At 44.7% G+C, this 23842-nt stretch overlaps 2 protein-coding genes across 2 annotated transcripts in view; both read right to left on the reverse strand.

Moving 5' to 3' along the window:
• T265_02973 (hypothetical protein) overlaps positions 1-12165 on the reverse strand; it is a gene marked incomplete at both ends in the record, with an annotated part of 23916 nt that extends 11751 nt beyond the window's left edge. Inside the window, 3 exons of the mRNA XM_009167352.1 lie at positions 3410-3538; positions 3635-3908; positions 12109-12165. Coding sequence (XP_009165616.1) covers positions 3410-3538; positions 3635-3819 — 314 coding nt within the window. The remainder of the gene's footprint in view (positions 1-3409; positions 3539-3634; positions 3909-12108) is intronic.
• Positions 12166-14185: 2020 nt separating this feature from the next.
• T265_13138 (hypothetical protein) overlaps positions 14186-23842 on the reverse strand; it is a gene marked incomplete at both ends in the record, with an annotated part of 31466 nt that continues 21809 nt past the window's right edge. The window contains 4 exon segments of the mRNA XM_009167389.1: positions 14186-14821; positions 14827-15846; positions 17752-17875; positions 17918-18009. Of these exon segments, the coding sequence (XP_009165653.1) occupies positions 14186-14821; positions 14827-15846; positions 17752-17875; positions 17918-18009 (1872 nt within the window).

The following is a 23842-nucleotide window of genomic DNA, read 5'->3' on the forward strand; positions in this document are numbered from 1 at the left end:
AGTTCCCAAACCAAGACGACCACCCAATCGGGCCTCAGCAGCGCTTAGTCTACCTACCTGGGCGTTCATATCACCAGCAACCACACGATATCTAATGCAGCTGAGTGTGACGCAGGGCGAGCAAATTATGGTACTAAAACATCACCGACAACGAAAAATAACCTATCGTGTAATAATAGCAAACAGTAGAACTGAAGTCGCTAGTCTGCGAGACTGCAAAAAGCTGGTGGTGTGAATCTGCTCTCACCTCACAGGTTAGTAGGTAATGAACCATGTGTTCCTTCGGTTGACAACCACAGCACTTAGTGGGGTTACATTAATGACCCCTCACTGATTGCCCCGACGAGTGCAGGTTACTTCAAACTACGAAGGATGCAAGTCGATCCACAAACCGCAAAGAAGTTAATTTGTTAGCAGGCTTATGCAACGGAATCAATAAAAGAAATGCAGATCCGAGATGATGGTGCTTTATTGGGTGGGGTGCAACTCTGGGAGAAATTCGTCCATAAAAATTGACCATCATTATTTGCTGCGGGCAGTGTGAAATGATGATAAAAATTACTGGTCCCACTTAATTCGTGGGTGCAGAATACCGATGATTAGCAGTACAGTTGTCCTTGTATGAAAATACCGATGATTAGCAGTACAGTTGTCACTTGTATGAAAGATGACCCCCCCACACCCGAAAAGAACCCGAAAAACTATGACTGCTTATGCGTGATCACTGTTGAACATAACCTTGCCACGAGCATGCAAAGGTAATGACAGGGGTAGTTAAAGGAATAAAAACCCAAAAAAGCCGGCATCATATTCAGTAGATTCAATAAGTTAGATGGGGCGAAAAGACCAGAGTACGAGCTTCTCCTCATCTTGATTAATTCTATCACCCATCGACTGTTCCTCGAGGATTTGACAGTTATCAACGAAGGTGCATTACGACAAGAAGACGACATGCCTTTCAGAAACTGTCATACTGTCATTTTTATAACCAAAGGCTCATAAGATCCGGTAACGATTCCCAAACATGCACAGCCTTGCCTAGTAGATCGCGTCCCCTCAACTTAGATAAGTAAGGCTGACGACCAAACAAATAAACGCTTCAATTATATCAGGCAAGCGTGAACTCTTAATACTCACTGTGTGGTAGCCAAATTACGAATCTCAACGAACCGGAAGACGATATGGGCAGCATAGTTTAGGCTCACAGAACTCAGGTCGTTATCCCATCTTCCTGAGTCAAAAAGTGCCAATCGGTAAAAAGCCTACCTTGTGTCTGATATCAGGGCTAACTAAGAGGAAATATCTCCCCAAAGCAGCAGGTACACCATAGAAGACAACCCATGTCAGCTGACACCCAAATAGATAAGTTCGAGAACCCTGAAGAATGAAACCCTGAACGGTAGGATGCCAAGTACGAAGCAGTGCCGGAGAACGATGGTAATGATTCCGGTGAAATAATCCGACTAGGAGTACAAGTAAACGGATGCCACGAACGTTGGTCTGTAGCATCCCAACCATTGCTTGTGTGTAGGACTGTTATTCTTAGTATAGTAATTATTCAGAAACTCTGTCCGGTAGAAGTGCCCAGCTGAACTCTTTGTGCCTTAACTACGGTGAAGTAGGAGTTGCATTGCTGCGAAACAACACGTTCGGTTCGGTTGTAAGTATCATTTCCAGAATGCATGATGCATAGCTTAAAATAAGATGTGGAATGAGAAGCGCGCCCCGGACAGGATAAAACGTAAAGATTATTGAACGACAAGAGTTCCGTAATATTCGTTAGTGGACTATAAGAATTCACACTTCATTCACGTGCACAACTCGAAGAAAACACACTGCAAGCAGGCGCTAGAAAACAGGCAGGTGCTGTAACAATGCGTGTATCGGTTAGCCCGTTGCCCACAGCAAACTTGCCGCTGTTCAACAACAGGTTCGGACAAACACTCACCATGTATCAAACCGTGTTTGCATACCAGTTTATGACGTGAAACGAACGAACAGAAACGTGAGCATATCGTCCAAATGGATCGAAATTCAATCGAACAAAATAGCTTAGCACGGTCCAACGAATGGGCCAAAGGTTACTACTTCTGCACAGAGAACTACCCAAACAAGATAATTTATGTGTACTGTACTTAGTTCGTCCTAGTTAGAGTGAAAACGCTATAAGCATCTGCCGCGAGTGGTTACGTGTGGGCTTGCTAGGTTTGATATTCGGATTTCATCTTCCAAGTAGAAAAGCTGGAAGCAATACATAATTGTTTCAACCTCGTTAGGAATCAGCAGCTGCGGCCACATTACTCGAATGACCGCTCTTCCATCCTAATAGTAGCGTTCTAGTGAGCCACCAAACCAAAGAGGCGCCGGACACGAGTTCCAGTCTTATTAGAGCTCTTCAGTAGTGTTCAACCTTGGCCGCACTGGGATATGAAGTCAGGAAAGACGAGGCGAAAATGTTAGCACCGTCTCATCAACGCATGAATTATGTCGAAACCGGTGAAAATGTTTGTGTTGGAGCGATATGTGGTCATCCCGACACTCCAGGAATCCACAATCAAGTAACCGACATGAGTATAAGTTCTACAGTTTTATCAACTACCTACCAGTAAGTACAGTCCAAGTGAAATTCTGAGGAAATTCAGATCCGAAACATTCCAGGCATAAGGCTGAGCAACATGATTCAGATAGTGACCATTGACTAGTCGGGATCGACTGGGGCTTACATGCGCCATTTGTTCTTTGTTCACAGCTCGCTTCAGGTAATATGGTTGATTTCTATATCAGACGAACGGATTTTATATTGAGTATACAGCCTGGATACGAATAATGTTGTACCGCACACCAGTAATAACAAGCAACTGTGGGACCGAGATAGAATGCTTAAAACCTGCCCCAATGCTACCGGCATACTGGATGTAAGCTTTCGATTAGAGAAATGAATTCAGTGCCACGGCGCGTTCGAATGGGGTTTGGTCACTGAAACAAGAACGGCCGGCTGAACAGTGTTGTTCGAAAAAAAAGCAAGTCGCAACAAAACTTACGTGCAGCACACATCTGGTCTACCCTCACAGTCACAAATAGGAGAAAGCACATCATTCAGGTTCTGGTATAAATCCTACTGCGTATATGAGTCATCAAGTGGATGAAATAGATCAAGTTACTGGACAACAAACAGATCACAGCAAACTACTTGTTCCGACTGCGACAAGCTTATTCAGATACAATAACATAAACAGGGCGGTAGTTAGCCGTAGCACCGTGGGGACATGCTTGTGGAAAAGAAGACGATACAATCGGGGGCAATAAAAACAAGCGCGAAATTTCCGGAAATTCGAGTTACTACACATTTGGAAGCCACCAAAATATAAATGATCTTGAAGCGGAAATGAAGGCTAAACAACAACCATACCTGAAAGATCCCTCTGCGTTGTTTCGCTGCTTCAGATCCACGACAGGAGCGATGGATGGACGAGCGCTGAAATTGTCACGTCGGCCCTGGGCGCGTTTGGCAGCCATATGAGATTGCATAAACTTCATGCTATCAAAGTGGGATTAGAAGCCAAGTACAGAATCTTATTTGAGGAGTAACGGAATACTACATAAAAATGGAACTGGTATTTCAGGTGTTTCATACCTGGTCGCAGCATTTGTGTTGGCAATTCCTGTACCGTAGACATCCAGGGATTCTGACTCTGAAGTGTTCCAATTCGCGGCCACACGGAGACCAACTAGTGGTACGGAGGATGTGGTATTCGTTTCTGTCGCACTTAGTGGCGTCCCATCTAGGACGTCTAAGTCATCATATAAACTGGCAGCCATGGCAGTCGAGGAATTTCAGAACTGGATTGGTGAGTAGTTCAGAGGCAAAGGAGATATACGCTCACAGTGGCAACACCCAAACTTTCAAGCTATAGCGAGATAAAGAATAGAACCAATGAATTGAGCTGAGGCATAACATTCAACCACTGACAAATTCCAAGAAATCTAACTGATAGTCAATTGGGAGTGTCCAGCTGGACGTCACGACATAGGGGGTGCTACCTTTCCGGAGAACAACTGGGGACTCTCAACGACGAGGTGGAATAAAATGACCCTCATGTCACCTCTTGTCACCAGAAAAAGGAGGGTGCCACAGATTACTCAGATCTAACAGTTTGTCAGTGGTTCAGGGTGGCGCCCATACTATGCGTTCCTGAAGCGTCATCATCTTGTTTTACCAGACACTACGACCAAGCCCAGGGAGTCGCTGACAAGGCGAAAACATTTGGAGAGGCGATGAGGTCTATAAATCTTGGCAGACGAACAAGCGAACAACCAATGTGAAGCGATTGAGGAGCCCTACGATAAATCAATATGCCGGGCTAGATAACGGAGGGTAATGACTGAAAACAATGACTGAGCGAAAAGATACTTAGGAGTGTGTTTTTCATGTCCACTCAAAGCTTATTGGGTTCACATTGGTGAACCCTTTGTGGTTGGTTTGTTAGTCCCATGCTGCTGATGCGACATATAATAGTTGAGAGCCCATCCGATCACTATGTATGGTAACGTATCCTCGCTTCATGTTCTATTGTGTCTTCCCCCGCACTAGATATTGAAGCAACAGAACCACTTTACTCTAAACATCGGATGCACTGTCTTCTCTTTCCCAAATGGAGCAATAACAGACGACAAATTCGAGGAATACAGTTAACTTCTATATGAAGATACGCGCCGAAGCCATACAATGCAAACATAATACTACGTATAAGAGACCATTGTCCGGCGATTAAGCTTTAAAACACATGCAACGGTGAGGGTCACTTATTTTTACTGGCCAATGCTTGGTTTTGGTCTCAAACCCCCTTTACTTGGGGGAGAGGGACAGTAGATATTTGCGATCTTCAAATACACACCGTTTCAAAGATCGTGGTCATTCGTTCGTATTGGCATTGACCAATCATTTAGCGTTAAGTTGCCTTCGGTTTCATTGCTTAGATAGTGCAAAAGCTAATTTGAGTACAATGAACTTCTAGTTCACAGTTGGAGATGGTGCAAAAACTAACGTGCAGTCTACCGGTTTCCAGTTATCCCAGAGTGTGGATTGCTGCTGAATGAAACTGGATGGCCTGGAGACGATAAACAGTAAGTACGCTACATCTGGCGCAACATGGTTGAGTTTAGTATGCATCAGTAGACTTACGATATGTTGCCTGAGTGGGTGGTTTGTGCTACCGCTGTTACGAGACATCCCGCAGCCTTCCTGTTGATCTTACGAGCCCTAGAGCCGATAGTCGACATTTTAGAGTCCCTACTGCGCAAAGGATGACGAAAAAGGACCTTCTGAAGCTCACATACTTTCGAAGGCGACGGTAAGTGGTCCAGAAGGGATGTAATTTGGTAGTTCACTAGAAATTACTTGACACTGACAGTGGCCGAATAATCATATTCCTCTGAAGCGGTTTTCACAAGACCACGACGGTAAACACCCAACTATATGATGTGGTATTGCGTCTCTCAGATGACCCACCATAAAGTACAGTGAATATCTCAATCTTGCGGTTCAATAATGACAATCCAAAAATATTATTGTTATAGGTGCGCACCTCAGGCACATAAAAAATATAAAGAAGCGGACAAAACCGTGTGAGAAATAACCAATTGCCCTGTGCACAAGTGCTCCTAAAAGAGGTGCTAGATGCAGTTGGCGTTGGCATCATAGTACGTACTGTCACACAAGAAAAACCTGCGCAGTAATTTGCTAGTTTGAATATGTGCCAGACAAATGATTGATGTGTATTCGAGCAGCAGATCTAAGGATCAATGCTTGCGTTGAAACGTCTAGCTAAACAATCGAATCACGGTACTCTGAAAAACAAACATTCCCAAATAACTACATTCGAACTTATCGTAACTAAATTTAAACATCACTTTGCGTGAGATATTGAAGTCAATAATGTTAATCGCTTAGCTTCGATAATCATATGAACAGCAGACACACAAATCTAGCCCACATCTACACTTTTTAACTGCTGTATGACATGAAATCCGAGACTGCCTTGCGTCTCCTCCCCCGAAAATCCAAAGAGAAAAAGAGATCGCGGATAACAACAACAAACAATTCTAATCTAAGCACCCCTGAGAACGTCTTCAGGAGACTCTTGAGTGACGAACCATGGTGAAAACAGACAGACTGAATAGGACGCAGCAAGATAGGCTAAACTGACTTGGGTAGTGGTGTGGAAAATCAAATCTGTCAACGGGTAGATCAAATGGGACTAAACAACTGCAAAAAAACATCCGCGTAAGAATTGATTTAACGTCAGTGGCGATCAGTCAGACCAGTGTACAGCACAACTACAACTGGGCCGGCGCTAAAAATAGTCTCTATGGTACCAAATATAAAATGTATCCGCCAATAGTTGTAGTGTGATGGAACGAGAAGAGACTCACACAAGCACACGGAGAGAGCTGGACGACAGGTGTCTTGACAAGATGTATAATTAAATTGGAGTGAACACACTTCAGTTCATCAACTTTGAGTGGATTGTCCACCCATACAATGCAGGCAACAACGTTAGAAGACCGCTCTGATTGTTAGGTATGTAACGAGTAAATGACTGTCCAACAGTTTTAGGCTTGGTGAGAGCGTAAGGCCTGCCCACATTAGGGACTGATTCGTATACCAGAGCGAATAAAACTCAAGGAAAGTGAACGGGTATTCAAGTACACAGACGCCTGAGTGGTTTGACAACTGTGACTTAGATATATCGCTGATCAGCTTTGGCAGATCTCGGAAAATTCTTCCGTTTGTTGCCAGAACGAGGATGTTAAGTATAATTAGTCCCTCGTAAATACATTCCGAGCACAATATGTAAGACAGTGGCAAGTCCCTCACAACAAAAACAATAAAGCTGTGGAACAGATCTTTTCCAGATAAGCCCCGCCACTAATCCAAAAAGTGCATATGCAAAAGGTTAAGCCCCGCCACTTTTTGCCAGCTCCAATTTAATGTACGCACACAACCTTGGCCTATTTTTGATGAAAACAATTCCTCATCCGCATCTAGACTCATTTTGTGCAAAAATTTTCTCCGGACGCAAAACCTCAAACGAACTTTTTGACCCTCTCGACTCTCATGCATGACTAGGAGACGACAATACGTCTTTTTCAAAGCTACGGAGTGATCCATCAGCAAAGTTTATGCAACAATGGCCATCAAATGACACCTTCAACTGTTTCTGACAAGCGGAGGTGTAATGCCTGACAGTGTCAGCAAGAAATCGGTCTTCGAAAGGGAGCTTGGCTGCAGCGATCTAGGACAGTAATTCTATTCATCTATTACTGGTCCAAAAATTTGGCAAAAATCAAATTCTGCCCATAGAAATTATCTATTAGCCACACGACCCCTGTTGACTAGAAGAACTTTCTTCGCGAAGTTTGCGCCTGGCGGCTTTTGCAGAGTCCAACAGTTATCGACGGCCCAGGTCTACACGTCGAGATCGATGAGACGCTAATAGCCCACCGTAAAAACACACAGGACGAGTCCTTCCCCAGCAGTGGATTTTGGGGGGGGGGGGATCCGCCGGGAAACTAAAGAGGTGTTCATGTATGCAGTGTCAGATCGAACTGTGACTACTTTGATGAACACAATCCAGGCCTGCATCGCTCCTGGCTCAATCATCATCTCCGATATGTGAGCATCATACCAAAGAATTGAAACGATGATTGACATGAGTTATACTCATGAGACGGTTAATCATACCGAAAACTTTGTGGATCCAACGACTGGAGCTCACACACAAACCATCGAATCTCTTTGGCACGTCTACAAGATGCAGAGTAAACGCGAATGTGGCACACACCGATCTGTAGTGAACAGCTACTTGTGAGATCGTTTGGAGGCAAAGGCATCGAAAAACGGACGTTTTCATGCAAATTATTGATGACATGTCCCAACTTCATCCTCTTTAATAAAAACTAAAAGTATAAATTTCATACCCTCTTTTTTCTAATCTTTTTTGGGTAGCAGGGTTTAATTTTTTGGCGGGGCTTATCTAGAAAAGACCCCCGTGGAACACACCACGTAATTTCAAGGCCATATCAGAAAGAATGTCACCGCGGCAAACGAAGTTATGGTTTACGACACGCGAAAAGCCACAACTGTTGCACCAAGTCGGGCAATTTGAATCTCAAAAATATCAATGAAACTGAAGAGTTCTTATAGGTGTCGCTAACAACACCCTGCCGTTTGTACTCACAAAATTGATGATGTGAGAGTATGAGCACAGCCCCTTGACCGCTCCCCTAAAATGGCAATCTGTCGAAGTGACCAACGGAGTAAGACATGCGGTGAAAAGTGAAATCCTAGCCACACTGTTGCTCCTGTCCAAGACTGCTGAACCTTACACTATCACAGCCGTCATGCTTAGATTTTTTTAACGTTCAGCTGTAACAACCTTTCGGTGTATAGTTGCTACGATAACTGAGGAAAGCACGGGGGCTGAGATACTGTCAGACTGCACAATTCTCCACCAAGTCATAAAGCAGTTACGCACTTGAGGAACGTCACGGCCGAACAGCACGTTTTATGAGGGTTTTTACAAGCGTATCACAAACGTACAGGATGTGCGAAACCTGAGAACTCACACGACGCCAAATCAACTTGTCCTAGACAGAAACAATCGAAAAGTAAAAGGCAGGCTGCAACCAACTCCGACTTCCGTGATAGGAAAACACCAAAAAAAATTCAAGTGATAGTTGAGAACGAAGACTGCCGAACACCAGCAGGAAGACGGGCATCATTCTTTCCAGAGAGAAGCAACCGACACCTTCTTGATGGATCTCTGATCACAAACACGCTCGAAATAGCCCAATGGTAAAGGCACCAAATTACGGACCAGAAGGTCTGTGGTTCAAATCCAACCTCACCACCTTGACTGCACCTGTCTAAACTCAGTCAAACTAGCAGTAGCTCAGCCCTCGTTCCTCCTTCAGGTGGCATAGAAGATAGAGTGGTAAAGTTTAACGGTTGCTGCTATTGCGTACTGAACCGTGCATTCAATAATCGACAAATAATCAAAATCAAGAAGACTGTGCAACCCCACAGTCATCGTTAGTAGCAGCAGTATATGCTACTACGCAGTCTGCTGCATGGAAGTAGCAGTACAGAAAGGATGTGGAGAAGCGAATGAACCTTAGGATAGATTTCATGTCTTTTCCAACTGCTCCAGTGAGCGCAAAGTCAGTGAATATAAAATGTCAATCATCATAATCAGCTATAAGAACCCCATTGCTTGTCGTACAGTGGTTTTAGCAGTCCCGTTCGCAGACGATTTGAGGAGGTGGGGCAGGTAGCTGCGCATTGAAAGCAGTAGATGATATAATTGATGCATCAATAGAGAGTTGTCAGTGGGTTCTAATTAGGGAGACTGGAAAGGGAGCTTCGAATCGAAGGCAATAGCTTGGATGCATGGGCAAAGCTCAGGGCGTGACCAGGCCATGTTTGACGATGTCTCTAACTGTCGATGTGTGCCGTCTCGGGGTCCCCATCCAGGAAAACAGCAATGAACAGCGTACCTGAGTTTACTAGTAATGGATTTGATAGCTTGCCGTCAAGTTATTGTTTGACCTCCTCTGGCTCGTTTCCACACTTCACTGGGTTGTGTGAAAAGAGCCTTTCGAGGAACTCGGTCAGTTGGCATACGCAGCACGTGGCCAAGCCAGCGCAACCTATTCAGCGTGATTGGTTCAGCCATCGTGGGTGAGTTAACTCTTCCGAAAACCATTCGACGTACTTCAGCAATATGGATTCGTTGTCAGAAGAAGCAACTGTGTATTATCCCTGGATGAAACTGGACCCCAATTTAAAAATACCCGGCACTAACCATACAAACAACGTCCTCCTGGGTCAAATCCTACGATCGGTCTGCAACGATGTCAGGATGAAGGTATTCTTAACCTGTGCAACCGAAACAGGAAAACTCAGTCGACTAGACGGTGGAAATCTTTGGATGCCTCGGATCTCTGATCTTATCCATGGTTCGGGTCAATGATAAAGACAAACACCATCTCAAACAATACCGAAAAACCTTCGTTGCGACCGAAAAATACTGTGGTATAGACAGGAAATCGGTACCCGTTTCGGTTTTGTCCGCTCAATTCTACTTGATAGACATGGAATCGCGCTATTACAGGAAAGCTTGGAGCACCTGACCACTAGTGATTGAAAATAATCACTAAAGCACGACAGGGCGATCAACTGTCTAAGCTTGACATCTGTCACCAATGCTCCGGAATGAAACGACTCGCTGGGCACCCTCAAGAACTCACACCACAACGGTTCGAACATGTCTATCGCAAAACGGAAAACGAACTCACCATCATAATCGACAGCAACACCGGTGCTGCACTGCCACACGAACATGTCGATTTATTTCAATAACGCCATGTGATCGAAAGAAAGATATGGGGGAGGGAGGGGGATCTAGGCCTAGCCTGCACAAACACCCGAGTATTCAGTCAGACAATATGGACAGAAACTGACAACACTCACACCGGATGGGCGAACTTAGTCGTAATTACCAAAAGAAGTAATGGTGTTCGTCGATGGACACAAAACTGGTTCGGGACATCCACAGGCCCTGAAACAAACAGCCGCAAGAACACGGAAACAGTTCGTTAAATACATCCCATCACAGAAGCTAGCCCTAGCACAGTAGAACTGACAGTCCTTTCATGTGTCCAAGCTGTTGCACACATCGGACCGGAATACCAGGCACATTGTTTCATTCTAGCTATAGGTGACCTTTGCAAGTACGGAAACATATTTTAGGGTATTTTACACAATCAATGTGTCAGAACCACGGCCTGTGTAGGCAGAAGTTTATGAACTTGCGGTGGCAAACTAAGACCATTTTTTGCTAACTGTCGAATACATAACACCTAACACGTAGTGTTAGGTGTTATGCACAATCAACTGAAAAGGTTTCGTGATATGCAACACGTGTGCCTAGGAGCTTTCAACGCGCGCGCACACACACCTCACCTTAGACCGTCTTTATAGTGTAGTTGCACACTCAACTCCTTGTTACAAGTGCGGCATTCTGTCCTTATGAGCTGCAGATATTTTTTTACTCCCAGTGCTCGAAATCCCTTGTGTGAGGATTACTTCAAGCGTTTTGCGCAGCAGGTGAGAAGTTCTGAAGCGTGGCGGCCGCATTGAAAGGTGAGGTTAGCCTATTCTTATGGCTTTCGAAACCAATTCGAAGTAACCCCCATGATGCGTACAATTCGTTCATCCGGGTCGAATAGGTGAAACACATTGAATCTTGAGAGCGTCCAATCATCCTTGCTAAGGGCTGTCATAATTCGACCGTTTGTGACCCTAGCATATATGAACTAAGACCAATCTGAAAGTACTTCTCAGAGAGACTCACAGAATTAAAGCCTAAATTCTACTTTTAAACCTACTAGCCACCGGTAAATTTGAAAAAAAACTTACTTCTATACGAAGGGAAAGAACTGAAACGGAACTAATCAACAACAGGCACGTGATATAAACTGTGTGGTTAAAGAAAATTGCTGAGATATCCTGTCTAAGTGTAACTTAACTCCATTTATAAACAACTCATGTCCAAATGGCGACCAAACGTTTGAGTCTCCCTAAAGCTAATTCCTAACACGGATGGACAAAACATCAGTGCAATACGTGGATTTTCACTTGTGGGATGGAATCTCAAATGGAAGTTCAAAATCCTTTCAGCACCTTCAATAATGAATAATAATCGTTCGGCAGTAAAACTCTTTCGGCGCATAACTGCGATGGTACCCGAAGGGAGCACGAAGGCTGATATGCTGCCACGCTGTCCCAGCCTAGACAAGAGCAGTCAAGATGCAGAGACTGGATCCGAACCACGGACCTTCCGGTCAATAAATTCGTGCCTTAGCCACCGATCCATCTAGTGGATATGGTCCAGAATGGCTGTAGGCGGGACACTTGTTCAACCTGTTGTCCCCGTTTTATTACCCTGAAGTTTCCGACATTTCACTTTATTGGCATTCTTTATGATGACCCCACGAACTGTGTTCACAATACGCAAGTAGGGACAACATGAGGACAATGGTTACCTGGATTAGTGTTTCGTACTGAAAACGACCGCGAGCTTTGAAAATCCAGGACAAAACACCTAAAACGAAAAACGCATCGGTTATAGCAGCTATAACCGTAGAATGAAGGGCCCCGAAGCAAACTAAAGAATCCGAGTTACATTATTTAGAGAAAGGATGGCGTCATTTTTCCACTAAAAATAGTATCGAGCTGAGGGTTTGTAGTTCTGCAGCAGCACAGTCCCCATAGGAAACCTTCAACAAAATGTATCTAATTAGTTAGCACCACAACGCAACAGAGATCACAAACGGACCAATAGATTTACTAAATTTGTTACACTTCAGGTAGCCAATCACGTCAGATAACAGATGGCCTTCGAATGCTATATAAACGCATGCAGGCAAGGATGAAGTACCCACCCAACTGCGCACTGATGATGTCTCCTCGTATGGTGACGAAACGTTTGCAAGCCAATTGCCAAGCTCGGCGAACAGATCAACAGCCACCTAATCAACCAAAAAACTCACCCGAGCTACCAATATTTCAGCATTACTAACTAGTAAGCTGAAGTAAAATTTGCTACCAAACCGAGGCCAGAACACACAATTAATTCACAACGCCAAAAGGACTCTAGTAGATCGATCCGGAAAGACAAGGGTCCAACCATACGCTACTAAAGGGAAAACCTCCAAACGAAATAGATAAACTCATCGAAATGTAGAGTTATAGGAGCCTATGAAGCTTAATAGATATCATCTAATATGGTAAACCGGAGGCGCCTCAAGACAGGTGACCACTTCCTGCTGAAAGGGTCCCGTCAAAACATTGTAAACTCAAATAAAGATAGGCGCAACACTGAGCTGTCTGCAAACTAATACAGTGCACAACTATTCACTCATCGGATCGACCATTTAGACGATAATAAGCTCTTCGACTCACTTGCGTTTGGGATACACATTAATGATAATAAATGTATCGACATGCCCAACAAATAACCCCTAAAATGGCAACAGCATAAGTTTAAGGCAAAATCAGACAGTCACATACATCAGAACAAAACAGGATTCAATCTGAATAGGTAATATTTTTCAACGGCATACCTGGCAAAAAGGCAACTGTTCGTCTTGTCTGAATCACAAAGCAAGAACGATGTGTGTGCGTGTAGTAATCACGGAAGAAAATCGTCAAAACGAATCGGAAATGGAAATAATAATTGTTCCTATGCCGCACACAAAAAGGCGAACAGTACATATCAGATCTGTCTGTATCCACGTTTAAAAGGAACAGAATGAAAAGAAGCACAAATACAGATACACAAACCGGCGGAGGGTGCGCGTCAGGAAGACGCGTGATCTCGGATGCACGGAACAGTACTTGTCGAACAACAACCAGGCACCGAATTACTCTGTTTAAATCCATTTGAAATACACCGGGTGTGATGCTCACAATCAGTGGCAGATCATTCTTCAAGTAAACAGATTCAGTGGTAGATGGCCGGAGAGAGTAGTCCCAAGTGGAGAAATGCAAATTAGCGCAAGAAAGAACTTTGCATATCGTTTGTTCGCGATGTCGTATTCACGTGCATACGGCAGAAGTAATAGGAGTAACACCATAAAAGGCGTCGGTGGGTAGCCGAGGTGAGTACGCGAAATGGGACATACAAAAACGTTGCGTCCCACAACAGACTAGCATTTGTGTGCACAGAAAAAAGGGAGTCAAAAGTACACCTAATGCAGCAATGCAACGTTTCCAAAGTGAATCTGGATTGAAGAAACATTCCGACTGTACAACAATCACGGGAGACATTCTGAATGCGGGGTAAAAATGCACATTAGGATGGAATCATCCCTCACTCGCGCACCTGGGCATGTGAGCACGTGGTTATTCCAATGGGACTTGGTTGAAAGCTTGAAATCGTTAGTGGAAGCAATCATAGCATGTCATGGACAATGCAGACCGCGCACAAGTGAGTCTGAAAGACCATCCCGGTGACGTAATGATTATGTTACAAAGTGTGGCGCAGCGACCATTCATTCATATCACGTTGTAGATTACACAGATATTTCAAACGTGCCGTCGGGGGATGTACCGTCCTGGTCAGGGGTCCAGTCTGGGTTTGGATTGGGTACCATAACATGCGCACTTTCGTACTACCACAGATTTAGAAGCGCGGTGATGAGGGGGTAAGGGTGGTGGTGGACAGTTGGAACCGTGTCGGTTGGTGAAACTATTACCTGGTGGATCACCTAGTGATCCGTGGAAATCTTGTGGGTAGTGCATAAGCGATGAGTTGGCTGTCGCTGAAAAGTTGGCAATATCCGTGTCTTCTAACATTCTCACACGCTCAGAAACGAGAAGGCGGTTTGAGTTGTGTCCAGTGGAACGGTCTTTCTCTAAATGTGATGTATGATGCCCTATGTTGGGTGCACCATGTGGAGGTATGGCAGGAGGCCACGACGGAATGCCTTGCATTGAGCTAAGCTGTCCACCGGAAGCAGAGTAATCAACATTACCTGAAGAGTATTGATAAAACAGCCCTCGTTGCTGTTGTTGAAGATTCGATCGTTGGGTTAACTTGGAGGAATCTGGAGCCTTTTGACCCTGCGAAATCAACGTTCGGTTGCCCGATCGATGGGCATCCGCTACGTGGACACCATTATCAGTACCTTTGATCGCATATTTTGGTGCAGCAATGTTACTTGAAGGCGCCATTTGAAGTCCGCTAAACGTTTGCTTACCAAGAGTCCCAGACGGAACGGCGACTGTTCCTGCCGATCTGGATCGCGATTTCGGCGAGGATTGCTGAAATTTCGTCGGGTTGGGGCCGATCTGGATCGCGATTTCGGCGAGGATTGCTGAAATTTCGATCGGGTTGTGCCTAAATCGGCCACAACAAAACTGGGTGATAAATGGCGATCTCCAGTAGACTGGACACCGGTGGGTAAATACGAAAACGTGACTGGGGCATACGGTTTCTCCCGGAGATTACACAACGATGAAGAGGGATGAGCTGAGATGGCTTTTCCCCCTAAAGGCAGGTTACTGTTTACCGTTTGCAAACGGGGCAAGTCCCTGGAAGAATCGCGTCCCACTCCAGAGCCATGGATCGGAGGGTGTGGTGCGTAGATGACAGGTGGAGGATGTGTTTCGGAAGTGTAGAGTTTAGGCGATGCCCATTGTTGTTCATAAGTGGTGTACAATAAATTGGAAGGTCGGCGAAATTTCCTCCCACCTGATAGATTGTCAACGGCTTCCGGTGTGTTACTCGACATGAGAAGTGGTGTAGATTGATCACCTGCCATTGATAGGTAACCTGTCGTCCCCGTGTCTGATTGAACGTACAGTCCATTGGCCACGCGAGAAAAGTCAACGTTTGACAGAGGAACCGGCGATTCGGATGTATGTGCCACAGAACGTGGCAGCTCAGAAGCGGATGGCTTTGCCAGCACTGCACGTGACAAAGTTTCGGGGGTTGTGAAACCATGCGGAGCAGAAATTTTTGCCGTTCGGGATTCCAACACAGCGGAATTCTGTCTGGAGGGTTCCACTGAAGTGGTGGCAGGCGGAAGAGGTGACGGAAGTGAAGCAGACACAGGTGGGCTAGCTCCTATTCCACTAAGAGACAATGCAGTATCATTCGAGCAGTCACGTTCCTTTTGAAGCTGATTCAGGTGATCTACATCTTCGCTGCGGGTTGTAGCGTCTGTTGCAGACTGTGAATGACCGTCAAAATATTCTCCAGATTTGAACGCATGTTGCTGATAGAAAAAGAGAAGAAAAATGGGGAATAGGTCACAAGTTGTGAATGGGTAGCGGAAAAAAGAAACGACGTCCTCTATTACGACCGATCTAGTTCCAAGTATTGGAGGGACGCTCAAACTACTACCTCGCGCAACGTATACACTTCAAGAGAATCCCTCGGCAAACGATCCGTTTATAACCTCAGCTGATTGCAAAGCGTCGAAAATAACTCAGAACAATTTGTTCGCTGAGCCACTTGGGGCGAGATGGCTCAGTAGTTAAAGCCAATTACTGACCCGAAGGTCCGTAGTTCAAACCCGATTTCTGCTCCTCGAGTTCCCCTGTCTATGCTTGGGCAAGCTGACAGTATCACACCCCTCGTGCTTTCTTCTGGTAGCATGGCAGAAAGGCACCGAAAGGATACTATAGCTGAACCAATTTGTCTACGTCTAGAGTAAAGGCGCATGCAAGATTTCATGCAGGTTGATGATGCTCAATATAAGTTGAGGGCTGACGTCTCCATGGCACTGGAATCGTTCTGAGGCTAGAGTCTTGCCCACAAAGAGGCCGTGCAGTAAGAATGAACAAGTGTGTCACAGTGGTCGATGATAGGAATGATATACATGTACGCTATCAGAAAAAGCGGCATGGCAACGACAAGGTAAGAGGATACCTAATGGGCGACGGCAAACGTCACTCGAATGAGAAACGATAATGCGACCATCTCCAGAATCAGCATATGAATGCAGTTCGAACGTTCGAATGCAGGTCGAACGTTTGGAAGATTCGTAAGTCCTTGGATAGGAAAATCCAAGTTTTGCATCCACGAAGTGGATATGCCAAGATAACTTAGTATGTGCGGACAATGTCCTGTTTCCAAAAGTGAAGCAAGTTTCAAAACGATATCTTAGAACTTGAAGTGCGCGCGACATTTTTCGCAGCGCTTATTATGCTGTGAGCTCAAGCTCCTGATCCGCAAGGTTGACTGGATGCTAGGAGCGCTAAAGGTTCTGTTGCAAGTCCTTGCGATCCAAGCTTGAAAACTGACTACATCTGACACTGTGGAGATCATTAACAAAAGTGCGCCATGAATATTAGCTAGTCACTGTCATGCCTCCACTAATCCAAGACGTCGGGCGGAAGATGACATTTTGAGGAAAGACTGTACGACGTGGTCCTGGAGAATTCGCTCAGTTTTGATCATGGTAGTGCGCATCACCTATCAAAGATGGAGAACGTACACGAACAATGAAGAGATCCGTATCGACATCATCAAATTCCAGGGTCAATGACACTGTTATTTCCAATCACGTGTGTGTATTTATCCTCCCATTCAACAGGCTCAGCATTTTTCCCATTTATAATTGCGTTTTCGTTACACAGCTGAACAACAGTAGCGGCAGCAGCGAAACAAAGCAAAACCATTTGAGCATGCATGGCGGTGATAAAAAATGTGGTAAGAGGAGTAGGTTCTATTGAGTCTCTTTCAACGGATGAGGGCCCTAAATGTCCTGCCTGTCATACACGAGACTGTAAGCACCACTCAACGGGATGTTACGACGGTCGTTCTCCTTGGTATAGATCATTAAGAAGTGGGAAAATGATCGTGTAAATCAAATCCAGAATGTGAGTGGTTTAAAAACCTATAAGTGTTTAAGCTAAGATGCCCTGATCACAACTCAGTGTTAGCCCCCATGAAGTTAGTTTAAGATACCGCAAATCGGCAGTGTTACGGTACACAGCTGTCGTACATACTGGGGTCGAGCAATCATGGACAAACAAGGAATTGCTGGTTCAGTCGCTTAGTTGGTGAGCCAACAATACAACCACCAACTTCACGAACATGTTAGTCTATACTGAAAAAGCGACAGGAGCACAAGGGTAACCAGGCATACAAAACAAAGGCTGAAAAAAAGTCTTACATTCGATGTGTACGGATCAGTACCAGGAGGTGGAGACTTCAGTACGTACGCATTTGCACGTTCTTTGGGGCTCTTCAAGTATCTACTGAAGTTTGGTTCCAAATTTGTTGTGGGTCGTATGAGTCTGAAATTGAAGAATTAAATAAACTTTGAAAGATGAACTCACATTGCCCCCTCGGCCTTGCAAAATACGTGAAGCCAATTGATGCAACATCCGCGGTTGTACGGATTCATATCTAGATCGTACTTCGAAGTGACCTGTAGGATGACAAAGGTAGAGTAGAGCTGGAATTATTGTGATAAACTGCGCCGAGTGTTACCATGTGAGTTTTGCGAAAAGGGACGGAAGAACCCTGAGGACAAAAAATCCTAGATCAAACCAACAAACAAGACACTGGTTTCCAGAACAGAAATCGCGCCTCCGAGAAGGCGCTGCCAAGAAGAGATCGAAATCACCCGGCCCAAAAATTAGCGGAAACTCCGCGACAACCCACGACCGGTTTGTCCTTCTTGGGGCTCATCAGCTAGGCGCAGCCTTCGTGTCCCAACTAATCCGATTATCTACGTGAACTACGAACTGTATGTAGTAGAAATATACATCAACCTTCAAAATAACTTAGTACTAACGGGAGGACAACTTGAATCTGTCTTTGACTGTATTCTGCGATCACGGAAGCGCGGGAACTAAGCTGATTTGATGGTCTACGAGAAAGACGAAATGGGTGGTGGGCCATGGAATTGCTTTCAGCAACCTTACAAGTAGTGTTTCGCGTATAAAAGTACGCCGATAAATCATGTGTCCTTTCAAACCAAACAAGAGGTGGCCAGTGTTCCGCAAGTTCAGCTGGAGAGGAGTATAAACGCCACTCTGCTGCTAACGCCAACTTAATTTGCCAATGAGTGTATAGCAGCAGATAAATAATTTTGTGGGATTTTCATGCCGAACAAAGATTCTCGTTCACTACTCGCACACACGCTGCAGCCCGCAACACGTAGCGATAGACTGTATCCGTGCTGCGCCTAGCGCTTGGGAAATCTAGCATGACAGACTGTCCAAATGACAAGGTGAGGGGCACCCCCAGAATAACTATGTGAGTCCCTGGGTTGGAAGAACCATCATCACATACTAATGCCGTCTATTCGTGACGACCGGTATGATAACATTAGGATGTTCACAGGACGAATCTACGCTGGTCCAGGAAATCTGTCGAACACGATCGCCTCGTTATAACAGGGCTTCCTATCAATACACAGCAGGGACACAACCCGAACGCATGAACCTCCGAATGAACATCGGTCGATGCAATGTCAAAACAGGAAAATCCTGGTCATAGATCTGAACAATGGCCCTTCTGGTTTGGAGCTTATGTCTTTACCCCTGGACTATCACGAGATAAGAACATGATCGCCTCTCAGTGGAAAAAATGTGGGTCTCAAGGACATGCAATGCTGTTCATTCTAACACACTTACATCAGACATCCGCTGTTATTAAGCAGACACAAAAATGCAACAAAAAATCACGTCAGCAAGATAGTCGCGTGACCGGTACTGAATTATTGCGACTGAGTGGGTTAATGATTGAATGGATGAACAGTAAACGGTTATGCATATGGAGACAGCATATAAGGAGAGAGTATACAAAGGCTGTGATTGAGGTTTGGAATGACAAAATCAGGACTCTGAGCCAACGGCACATGCATAGCAAAATGGGGGCAACTCAAAATCATTTGCGTCCATTTTCAAACAAAGCTTTTAATGAATATCTAGCAAGGGCATGACATCTAAGGACTGTAAGCTTAAGAGTGATATTAGCTGGCAGGTTTCAAGATACATGTCTAATTATCTTTGTTTTATATTATCCCTAGTCTAAAGCGCTAATACAAGACCACAAAGTAAATCCTAACAAGACCATAAAGCAAAAAATTTGTTCATCCGCCATTGTCGGTGATTTTTCGACGAAATCATTTCATCAGGAGCACCGAGGTAGATTTACTGCGTGAGCCGGGAGTTAATGCATATGTTTTCCAGCTAATCACGCAGCAAAGCTGTTTGCAAATAACCCCTATAAACTTAACCACCCGCCTGTGAGTGAAAATGAGTAAAGTCAGTCACCGATCGCTGAAACCCATTCATAATAACGTCCCGAGTATCCCCGNTGCATATGTTTTCCAGCTAATCACGCAGCAAAGCTGTTTGCAAATAACCCCTATAAACTTAACCCCCCGCCTGTGAGTGAAAATGAGTAAAGTCAGTCACCGATCGCTGAAACCCATTCATAATAACGTCCCGAGTTTCCCGTGTTGTCTATCGGAAAAGAAAAACACTTTAGAACCGAGTGCGTGAACAGTAGTGGTAATCAAGTCAACCTATCATAACCAAAAATGCTCACGAAAACCCCGTTACAGCTCAATGTCAATTTAGCAGATATAATATAGTCTAACCAAAGTGCAGTTCCAAGTAATTGCATGCATAAAACCCAAAGCCCTCTCAGTCCCATTTGCTTGTTTGTTCCTATCCAAACCTTGTAACCCCTCGGTTGGCACCACATGATCCCCATGGACACCTTCCGAACCACTTGATATCCTATCCAAGGTAGATTGAAACACGCGCTTTGATTTTTTCGAAAACACTGTTTATTCAAATGCTTTAGCCAGATAGCTAATTTGACGCGAATAAGGAACCACATGCCAAATGAATCAACAGTGAAGCCGACTGAGGGTTAGCGGATTTTGGAAACCGTGAAATAGTCTGTGGTCCGAAAACATAGGTAAAACACCTCATTCAAGGTAAATAAACATCGCCATATGCTGTTCAATCACTGACCCCTGGTTGGTCAAGTCTGAACGACGCTAAAAATTACCACTCCCGTCGCAGTAAATTCTATCTTGACGTTATTCATCCATACCATTTTCGCAGAAAGGCTAGAACGCTTCAGACACATTTTCCAAGCCTTATTGACTTCAGCTCTGGTCAGTTCCAGTTCTGTCAACTGGAACTACTAGCTAGACGAAGGACAGGAGGAATTGTAGGCAATTGGAACAGACATCAAAGCCAGAAGTATGAGGAATCAAGCTTTCTCTTGAATCGAGCGATCCCACCAGCCGATTGTGCTCAAGCGGCGGATATTGGTGCACCGGCCAGTCGACATTAATTTGTAGGGACACAGTTAACCGTACTCAGTGCCACAACCATTGTTGCATTATTATTAACACTGGTTGTTACTTGCGCATTCATCCTTTCCTCAGATGACGGCAACCGAAAGCCACCACCGCGCACCATCAAACCAGCCAGGATCAAACTACGTGTTCCAGCGGTCAGGCAGACCGCTTGACTGACCCGATAACTTCGCGTGAGCAAGAAAAGTAATGCTCCTCCATCGGTAGGTTACTTCACCCCCGCATCCCTCCATCTTTCGTTACGAGCGGAGAACAAGCCACATGTTGCAAACAGCCGCCAAGTCATCACGAAGGAATAGACCAATTCAGTGGAACACGAACGCACATACTATTACGAACCACAAGCATCTCCATTATAGATAAATGAATATTCCATATTTGATCAACTTTGGGCGTTTAACCAAAGATTTCACCTCCGCCGTGACCAAGACAAAAACAAGATACCCTGAGGCGTACGGCAAAACGAACGCAGTGAATAGGCCAACTCATGTGTGAACAATCATCCCATCCGTTGTCAGACCCTGTGGAAATTGCAGAATGGGCCTTGGACTCCGAACACCTATTGTATCAAGGCATTCTTTGGATGTACCAGCAAGTGTCGCCGTCGTATGGATATCTGCAGAAACGACCACTCAGTGTATATTCAAAGTGATGGGGACAAAGCACATCCAAGATCTGCTTGTTTCTAGCCGAGAGATGAGTAGCAGAACATTGGCAACAAACCTAGTGCCTACAGATGAGGTCATCAGTGGTGTTTTCGTCTTCCAACATTAAAATAATGTCACACATACAAAATATTTGAATGTTCACTCGGTTCGGGCCATTTAAACTTATACAAAAGTAGAGCAAATGTGCCAAATCGGTACCGGGTAATCAGGATGAAAACAAGGTGGCTTTTTATAAGGGGAACTACTTACGAGGTTGACAACCCACGACCGGTTTCGCCCCTCTTGGGGCTCATCCGACAGGCGCAGTCTCCGAGTTTCCATCAATCTTATGTTCTACTTGAACCCAAAATGGACTGATTTCGACAAATTTACTCATTTGCATTTCAATTTGGTCTTCAGAGGTTCAACCGAATCGCTTGTTTATGATATTCTTCAAGTGAATGTGCTTCACACAGGCCGCCTCATGTTTAAGTTGATAAGATAATCGAGATATCGAAGCATATTTTCGCAAAGGAAACTACTCACAAGGTTTCTGTCGAACAGTTTTCAGCAACCCTGCAAGTAGTTTCTTCTCAAGATACTACTAATCCTAACAGATCGCATTGTCCGGCCGCAAAACTAAGGGTAACATGGAGCATCAAGGAATTCGGTTTTGTACCACGCAAACTGTTCAACAGTTCTCCAGCAATTGTAATGAAGCGAGACAAGAGGTTCTGTCCGTTCGCAAAACCGGTGAGTTTTCAGACGAGCGTACCAACGAATTTGTCAGAAAATACAGATGATTATGAGTAGAAAAAGTCTCCAGTGTATTGCCAGGTCGCATACGCATAGGTGAGTTGTACATTGAAAGCAAACCAGCTTATTTCGATACAGCCTTCCGTTTACTCCTAAAGATAAGAAGAAAAGCTTCGAGTTGAAGGAAACTAGAGACTGTGGGGCTCCCTAGGTATCACTTCATGTGTACAAAAGGCGCCAGTACTCTACAAAGAACGCTTAATAAAGCAGTTACCCAGCGAGAAGAAACGTGGAGGATCACACCAACGCCTGTGTATGAATTTGCACGTTTGAATGCACATTCGAATTTATTGCAGACCTGCATACTAAAAACGTTAGAGAGGGGAACACAAACGTATACAACGGAGTCGAGTCCGGGGTAGATACGAGCTGTGTCATAAAACACATCAATACCCAACAGCCATGTTCGGGGTCAGCGCAGATCTTCATGTTAGGTCTCACTGGAACGTCAGTTTCGCGCACTTTCAGCTAACACCTCATTCCGAGCGTTCACATTGCTCTATTCATAATGATTGCGCTCCCGTAATACACCCCCAGAGGAGCGGAATAGAAAAGTTTAGTCATCTGTGTCTCAAGCAGAATGTCGTTTTCCGGCGCAATATTGGGTTACGATTTCTGTGCATCAGTCGACAAGCGTCTACGGTCAACGAAATGATCTCTGGTCAGAGGTCTCTCGCAAATGGTGATGCTGGATTCCGCGTTGCAGACAAACAAATATTGATTGTTTCCTCGTCGGGTATAGCAGGCAGTGTTTGGGAGAAATAGAAATCTGTTCTGTCAATTGAGACATCATCAGAAAAACATACAATGATACACGACAAAGAATGAAGACTTCAAGTCAACAACTATCGATGAACTGAAGTTGCTGCAGCGCACGTCATTCGCCAATTCATCTGCAGTTTCCGAGATGCCTGCATTGCTATAACGCTCCGCTATTTGCTTCAAACAGTGGTTGAACACAAACTAGGTTGCTTGACACACAACTAGACAAAAACCAACCGATTACCAACAACTGTTTCGATAAAGCCTCGACCAGCAAATACAAATGTGAATGGAGTAGATGGTTAATAATATATGGAAACAATGATAGCTCGGGTGTGTTAGTTGACTCTAGGTTAGGTGGCTGTTTCTCTGTTCGCTAAGCTCCGCGAACAGATCAACAACCAAAGCATAGTTACAATATTTGCACACAAGCAACTTAGGTGGTAAAGCGTACGGTGAATAGGAGGGTATCCAACCGGGATCAGTTATGAATCGTGATTGGTCAGCCAAGGCAGGCCGATTTCCTGTGAATTCCTGATTTCAATGATTTCCTGTAACGTTTTCGATGACACAAACGAAAGTACAAACGTATGAATGAGGGAGTGGTGGACCAGCAACATATCCTTGATGTTTATGCTGAGCAACCGACCACTAGTAAAATGGATTCTTAACTGAGCAGACTGAACGCT

Source organism: Opisthorchis viverrini, assembly GCF_000715545.1.
Source record: "Opisthorchis viverrini unplaced genomic scaffold opera_v5_39, whole genome shotgun sequence".
In the NCBI taxonomy this organism is placed as follows: Eukaryota; Metazoa; Platyhelminthes; class Trematoda; order Opisthorchiida; family Opisthorchiidae; genus Opisthorchis; species Opisthorchis viverrini.